General features: G+C 32.2%; 1 protein-coding gene across 1 annotated transcript in view; it reads left to right on the forward strand.

Annotated features, from left to right (window-relative positions):
* Nucleotides 1-2171: 2171 nt before the first annotated feature.
* LOC106461341 (clathrin heavy chain 1-like) overlaps nucleotides 2172-8737 on the forward strand; it is a 72861-nt gene continuing 66295 nt past the window's right edge. Inside the window, exons 1-2 of the mRNA XM_022388209.1 lie at nucleotides 2172-2524; nucleotides 4073-4280. Of these exons, the coding sequence (XP_022243917.1) occupies nucleotides 2483-2524; nucleotides 4073-4280 (250 nt within the window). The 5' untranslated portion in view covers nucleotides 2172-2482. The remainder of the gene's footprint in view (nucleotides 2525-4072; nucleotides 4281-8737) is intronic.

Genomic DNA, 8737 nt, shown 5'->3' on the forward strand with positions numbered 1-8737 from the left:
CCTATAGAACAGCAGAGCATGAAACCACTGGATATACTCCAGCAAAGCTTATGTTTGGTCGGGAACTTCGGTTGTCAGTGGACCTGATAACAGGACGCCCATCTTACAAAGAGTTGGCTGAAAACGTGCCAGAGTTCATGAAAGTGTTATCTGAAAGGATGGATGATAGTCACCATCAAGTGCGTTCAAACTTGAAAACGTCTGCTGATTCGATGACGTTATCATATGATAAGTAATCTACTGAAGTCAGCTTTGTACCAGGAGAAAGGCTTTAGCATTATAACGGTCCAGGACATTTCAGTTGGAATGAAGTGAACAATGGAACAAATGACGCTGCTGAAGACGTGTCACCTGAAAAAACCACTGTCGAAGAAGAAACTCTACCCGGATTTGAGAAAGAAAACAGTGAAGCCGTTAATGAAGTTACGACCACTGATGCAACTGTTACCGATAATAGGACATTTCCTGATGGAACAGATGAACCCCACGTGAAGCAGAAGCCAGTGAGACAGATACCAGTACGGAAAAAGATACGTCCTGTAAAATTAAGAGACTTTGTTGTATTTTAATTTTGAGTTTGTAAATTCTGTATATTTAATCAAGTTATTGTTAATTATCTATTGGTTTAATGTAAGTGACTATTGTTCGGGATGAACAATACTAAGGAAGGGGCAGTGTTACGACAGTGGAAGTCACGCGAACTGGGAACATGCGCGCTGGAGTTTCTAGAAGGATCATGACTTATCAAGGAACTCCGCGAATCTCCGAGTGTTTACCAGGCGCCCTCGTTTTTAGTATATAAGCCTGGAATACCGGACTGCTATAGAAGAGATATAGATAGATTGAAGAGATAGATAATTGAGTCAAGCGAACAGAAGGCACCTTAAGTAAAGTGTGTGAATCACTGCGATTTATAGCGTATGTTATAAAGGTTGTTCAGTTTCAAGTGACTGTGGAAATTCTGTGTATTACAAAAAGTTGTATCGAGAAAGAATAAACTAGTTTTAATCAAGAAGGGACTTGTATCGCTGAAGTTTCTCGGAAAGAATTTTTACCGGAAATTATCAAATAAGCAGATATGTAACAATAGTAAAAACTACACATAAAAAAATAAAGATTAGTCTTTAGAAAATGAAACTTTACGAACTTTTAACATGGCTAAAGTTTCCTTTAATTTGCCCCCCCCCCCAGTGGCACAGCGGTATGTTTGCGGGCTTACAACGCTAGAAACCGGGTTTCGATACTCGTGGTGGGTAGATCACAGATAGCCCATTGTGTAGCTTTGTGCTTAACTTCAAACAAATGAACAATCCTTTAACTTGGTGGTGGGCAGAGAACAGATAGCCTTTTGTGTAGCTTAACTACAAACAAACAATCCTTTAATTTGTCAATATTAATTTCCCGAGCCATTTCATTTTCTATGGATATTATTGCTAGACTGTTTAATCTTTTTTGTCCCATTGTGGAACTTTAATCTCGAAAACGATATTTCGCCATATGCCACATTAACGGGAAAAGTTAATAAAATTCTTAGAACAATAAACATACTTGGAAATTTTTCTTTTATTTGGTTTTCACATATTAAAAAATAAGACTTTATCTGGAGTTGAATTTTCCGGTATTTGAGTATTAGAATTGATATTTATTTAAGTTCTGCACTCAAATTTTCACCCCAAACATCCCTTTTCCTTTTCGATGACGAGGAACCCACTTTGAGACTAATAATGGCTGGAGACGGCTTGAATGGGTAATGAAGAAAAACTTTAATATAAGTGTAACATAACAGCAAATGTACAACGTTTCGACAAGGGTACCTGATGATGACAAAACCTTGTCAAAACGTTGTACATTTGCTGTGATGTTAAACTTATATTAAAGTTTTTATTCATTACCCATTCAAGCCGTCTCGAGCCATTATTATCCCTTTTCCTTTTTGATTGTTAATACTTTTTCTAAATCTATTTTTGCGCACCTAAAATTTTGCGGTGGGTTCTTTGAGCCCTTCGAACCCTCTTTGAGTCTGCCCTGCAGATTGATATAATTAATGCCAACTCTATAGCAAAACTGCTTATTTATTGTTCCAAAGCATTGTAATATATCATTCATATTAAATTTATTTTAACATAGGTGGCGCGAACGGTTCCATTAGTAGGGAGTTATATGTGGCAATATGATGAACAGTTTCATCCGCTAGTCACGCGATAGGAGAGTTTTTTCTTGGTATCAGCGGTGTAACTCATACTAAATGATTTTGTTATTAATTTCTTGATGTTGTCAATTAAATTTAGAAATTTTACGCATTTTCATTATTTTCTTTCTAATACGTATAACTATATTGGAACTATTTCTTGTCGATTTCTTTAGACTTTATCCGCCATATTGGATAGTAGTAATTGGTAAGAGGGCGAACCGGGGATTCGTGTGTCGGAAGTGATTAACCGACGTTAATTTTTAAATAACAGAAGGAGTTGAAGTTATTAAAATGACACAACTTTTACCAATACGATTTCAAGAGCATGTACAGGTACTTGTGAAATATATGAAGATAACTGTTTAACCGTATTCCTCAGTAAAAAAAAGTGATTGTAATTTGTTTAAGTTTAACTTAAAGTTTAAGTGTAAATAAATAGTGTATTTGATAAAACTAGACCTTTGACTCTAAGTTATAACTGAACGTTACATTAAATTGATTAATCATTATTCAGCTTATTATAAACACAAATACAGCGTAAATGTATTAAACTGTATTATGTAATTTATAAGTATGTTAAACCTACTGTCACTCCCGTTAGTCGAATTATATGTTATTGTACTGATAAGCACAACAATTAGGTTAAAACTAATTACGCCCCTTTTTAATTAGTACCAGTACTACTGTGGCAGTAGCCTGATCCCCGACCCTAGTTTTTTGACACAGTTGCCGTTTAGAAAATTAATAATACTCAGTTCATTGGTACCTTTGATGTGACGTGCCTTTATTTTGTATTTATTATCATTATAGTTATATTTACATAACTTCTACTCTAGTCTGTTGGTTAGTTGAGCTTTATTTTGAATTTGAGTTTATTTATGCATAATGCTAATTCACGCCTCTTTAAAATTATTGTTTCTTAATGTATTACCAGTGTAAACAAGTATTGGGGTAATTCATTATTGGTCATTTACTAACGTAATGTTACGTCATTGGTCCAAAATTTGCACATTTTATTTGTTATATATCATTGAAGACAACTATAATTTATAAAGAATTTTTATTAAGAATGCACTATCTATTGGTATGTACTGATTTTATTTCTTAAGTAAAAATGGTGGTTTTCAGTATTCCATGGTACATATCTTGTCAAAATTGCCCAACAATCTGCTAGAAAATATCTGAAAGTCATTATATGTGATTTTGTTTTGATAGTCTGTTATTTCAGAATAGTGCATTTATGGTTTTACATGCCTATTGACACAGCTGACATCCATGAAAAAAATCTGGATCATGTCATGTGCTATAATATTGTTTGCAAAAAGAAACTCTTTCTTCATTAAAATGCACAAATGAATCTTATAAAAATTACAGTAAGAATTTGCAAGTTGACATAATATCATGCAGGTGTAATAAATTACCTTGCTAGTTGTTTACACCAGCAGTACATTTTGTGATTATATAAAAGAAAAACTGAAAATGTTTTAACATAAATTGGATATTCTTTAAAACTCAGAAATATTGAGTGATAATTAATTAGAGATATTGTAAGTGTTGTATTATCAAACAGATTTTTTTTATGATTAGATTTGAATAAGTTTTTTTTCTTAACTTTTTGTATCAAGACTATAGTTTTGAGATAGACATTTTTTAAGTTTGAATGTGTTGTTTATAAAAGTCTGGACCTGACATTTTTGAGTTGTGAGCATATTCTGTTTCAGTTGTAAAGGTTCACATAAATAATGTGTTTTGTTTCTAAGAATTCTGGTATTAATGTTTCAGTTTTCTTCGTTTAGAAAAAAGGATGGGTTTCATAGCTACAGTAGTGATATTTCAAAAAATGTGGATTGAAAATAAGTTATTCAAATTATTTTTCTGTAGCTCACCAGTATTGGAATCAATGCTGCCAACATTGGCTTCAACACACTTACCATGGAGTCTGATAAGTACATATGTGTGCGTGAGAAGGTGGGTGACTCGGCTCAGGTGGTTATTATTGACATTAATAATCCAACAAATCCCATCCGGAGACCTATTTCAGCTGATTCTGCTATCATGAACCCTGCTTCTAAAGTTATTGCACTAAAAGGTGTGTGTCTGTTTTTCTTACCTTTTAAGTTCAATAGTATTTCTTTGATTTTTAAATGTTTTTATTGTATAATTGGAACTTTTTTATTGCTTTAGATCATTTAGTGAGTTGGGCAATTAAATGGCAAATGGGTTTAATTATAATAAATGCAAGATAATGCATGTAGATTATCATAATTTGTATTATAAGTTATAATTTGGATGGGAATAACCTTAATAGTGTCATGAAAGAAAGGGATCCTGGTGTAATAGTTGATCAGTCTCTAAACCCATCCAAGCAGTGTGCTGTTGCTAATGGTATTGCACATAGGATTTTAGGTTATATCTACAGAAATATTGAATACAGTCTAAAGAGGCTACAATTTCATTGTATAGGTCACTGTAAGGCCACATTTGTGTTCAGTCTTGGGCTCCTTACCTTAGGAAAGACATTGAATTGTTGGAATGGGTTAATAGAATGGTGCCTGGGATGGAGAGGTTGAAATCTTTAAAATTGTTTTCTCTTCAAAAAAGAAGAGTCAGAGGGGATCTGATTGAGGTGTTTAAGATTGTAAAAGGAATTGATAGTGTTGATTCATCATCTTTTTTCATACTTGACTGTGAGAATAGTAGGACTAGGGGATACAAATATAAATTTTGGCAGGGTAGGAGTCATCTTCAGGTAAGACAGTTTTATTTTTCTAACAGGGTGGTTGGCCTTTGGAATGATTTGCCTTCGGATGATGTAGAAGCAGTAAATTTAAGGGAGTTTAAGAGAGCTTGATAAGTATATGAATGATAAGGACTGGCTTTATGATTTTTTAAAAATTTATTTATTAATAATTTTAGTTTAGCTTAGAAGATGGAACAATAGGTTCTATGTTGTCCCAAAATGTTATGTTAAATAATATAAAACCTAATCAGCACAAAGAAGAATATCAAGGATAAATTTCCTAAGTGTAAGAGGTTTAAATTGACAAATATTATGGAAGATTTACAGAACTATAGAAAAGCTAGGGATTTGGTTAAAGTAATTAGGAAAATAAAATGCTTTTAGAAAAAATAGCTGGTTAATGTTAAAAGTAACACCAAGGATGCTGATGACATGGTTTTTGTTGAAGACATTAAGAGGACTAAGCTTTTTAAGGCTTTCTTCTGCTCTGTTCTTATAAGAGAAGATAGTAGTATTCCCAATCCTGAGCATTGTATGCAAAATATTGGAGTTGAGCTGACTCTTGTATATATTCGTCCCTTAGTAGTAAGTAGAAAGATTATAACTGAGAATACGGTAGGTGATGACAAAATATTTCAATGACTCAAATCCTTATTTATTGAATATTATTGTAATGTTTATCATATTCACAATGTAGGTAAGTAAAAGAAGTTATGTATTGAAAAGAAACTATTTGTAAGATATAATTGATCTCAACTAAGAATATAGTTAGCAGACATATTGCTACCTAGCCTGACCTGACACCATTGTTATAGGTCAGGATGTAAATCATAGATAAATCTTTGTCAATTTTCACTGTATTTTTGTGGCTTGTCATTGGTAGTAGACTACTGCAAGTAAAAGAAATTTGTTAATGAATATCAATCAAGTTGAAACTGATTGTATATGTGGAATGGAACTTTATGACAAAAACAACACCAGCAGCAAAAACAGAATTATAAAATGATAGGAAATATGCTTTTTTTTTCAAAATAGTGGCTCTCAACAGAATTTCATGCTATTTGGCTAACCATTTCCACTTGAAAAAGAAAATATCAAAGGATGTAAATGATCCCCTACCATCACCACCCACCCAGTCTGTAAAGGGTTAATGGAGTCTAAACTTGACCTTTTGCTACTAGTGGAGTGTCTGAGGGGTTAGTGCTTTGGCTTTTTTTATACGTTCATGTTAATGCCTTTTTTTTTTTTTTGTAGGGACATAAATTAAATATTAGTGAAGTGTACAAATAACATTAAACTCTTGGGTATTTCTAGCTGTTTTAAGAATGTTTATATACTATAGGATTACTTGATCAATCAGTTAATTGGACAAATATTTGGCAAAGGACCTATAATTACAGTCAGTGCAAGGTTACAAATTTGGGTAATGATAACTTGGATGACACATTTATTTAATATAGATGGAAGCCCACTCAGTAACATGACAAGAAAAGAATCTTGACATAGTGGTGAAATCATCAAGCTAGTGCTCTGTAGCTAATAGTAAAGCTAATAGAATTTGAGGGTATATTTATAGAGATACTGATTACAAGTTAAAAGAGGTTATCTCCTTATAAAAATCACTGGTTAGGCATCACTTGGAATACTGTGTACAGTTTCAGTTGCCTTACCTAAAAAAGGATATTGACTTGTTGGAAATGGTTCAGATGAAGGCTGCTAAATTGATTCCAGGGATGAAAAGGGGTATCTTAAAGGAATAAGATGAGATCTCTCAACTTTTGAGATAGGAAGTTAACAAGATTTTGTGGGAAATTGATAGGATTAAGGCTTCAGATTTCTTTGTGCTCTATTCAGAAGAAAATAAAATGAGCAAACACAAGTCAAAATTTGAAAAATGACAGGCTGGGAAGCTCCAATTAAGATTAAGTTTCATTTTTTCCAATAGGTTATTTCACTTATAGAATGAACTTGCTTTGATTGTAGTGGAAGTTGTCACTTTAATATAGTTTAAAAGAAAAATTTATAAAAAATGATGGATGAATTTAACCCTTTCCCCATTGGTCAAAGGTAGGCGTGGCAGGAGGGGCCTGATTTTCTATTTGATAGCTCTGTAACCAAACAAAATTGAAGACTATAAAAAATTATGGTTTGTCTGAGCAATGACAATTTTACAGAGTGTAATTTATGTTTAATCCCTTACTTTTTCGAGGGGTGGTGGATAAAATAGGAAAGATGACATGCTAAGAGAAAATGTGTCATGTTTGTCACACTAGGGAAATTGTGGATTTTTTTAATATTGCATAGTAGAATTAAGAACTTGTATACTATTAAACTATGGATTATTAGTTAAGAGTTTATGCTATTCTAATTGATATAACATAAACAAAAAGTAGTTTAATAAAAGTTTGAATGTAAGACACTAAAATCTTGTGTCATGTGCAGTGAAGGATACCCATGGTGATAGGGTTAAGCAGACAACCATTCTTCCTGAAATTAGTTTATGTTCCAGATATACCTTAACTAAAAATTAACACACTTACTTTATAAATATTAAAAAACAACAACACCTAAACATCAATTTTTGTGTGTCACATGGTATGTTGAATGCAGCACTTGTTCACATTAGATGTTAATGATGTTAAAAGACAAATTTTGTAGTTTTGTACAAATTAAGAACTCAAATTACTGATATTGACAAGCTAGAATAAAAAATATGAACCTCCTATCTTTTCTATTTGCTGAGATTTTATTCATGTACTGAATGAAATGCAGCGGCCCTGCTCACCTCTCTCCATGTTTGGAAACGGTCTCTTATACATACATATTTCTATATATGACATGAATAACCAATCGAAAGCTCAGATTGGCCACCTAGTGGCATTCTCATCCATTTCAAAGTTTAAGACACTATCTCATTCTTTCGAATCAAGATTTCAAGGAGGTAAGTTGTGTCTATAGGGTGCTTGAAATTTCTTATTTTTTTAGACTGAAATACAGCTTAGTTACTAAGCTTGATAAATTATAGTGGAATTCTGTGGTATCTGTATAGTAACTTATGATTTTTTGGTTATTCAAATTATGTATAAAACCAAAAAAAAATATTGTTTCACATCCTCCACCTGCAAAATTTCTTAAGGCCTAGCAAGCTATGACAAGCAGCAACAGAGTACAAAGGTTGGAACTAGAAGAGATAATTATTCGCTTTACTTCTTTATTTACTGCTCTGTGTTTTAAGCAAAATAAGATTAAGAAGTTATTTGTAAATTGTAATAGTATATATCTGTATATATATATATATATAATGTATAATAATTGAAAATGTGACTGTGACAAAATACTAGCTCACTAAAACACAATCAAGTCAGGTCACTTTGTAGAGACAAAGGTCAGTTTTAGTTTAATTGGATATGGTAACATGAGTACATGTGCTCTGCATCATTATAACTTCTGTATTGTTAGCAAGGCACGGCCTAAAGGTTAAGATAATAAAAATACTAAATATATATAAATATATATATTGTTAGCCAGGCAAGGCCTAAAAGTCAAGATAATAAAAATACTTAATACATATAAAAGTATAATGTTATGAGATTTAAGCTATTTATGTTTTTATGTTAATCTGTAGTCAATCTAGAACAAAAAAAAAGGTATAATTTGTATTTCTTAATTTATTTATGGTGGTTACGAGATCTGTCAAATTGCCCAATCCCATTGTCAGAATTTTAAATATATATTATATTTCACCAATTGTCAAAATAAGAGGCTTTTACTTATACTTCTTAATAGTATAAATATATACTGTGTTG

The sequence above is a fragment of the Limulus polyphemus genome, unplaced genomic scaffold (genome assembly GCF_000517525.1).
Source record: "Limulus polyphemus unplaced genomic scaffold, Limulus_polyphemus-2.1.2 Scaffold937, whole genome shotgun sequence".
Lineage (NCBI taxonomy): Eukaryota > Metazoa > Arthropoda > Merostomata > Xiphosura > Limulidae > Limulus > Limulus polyphemus.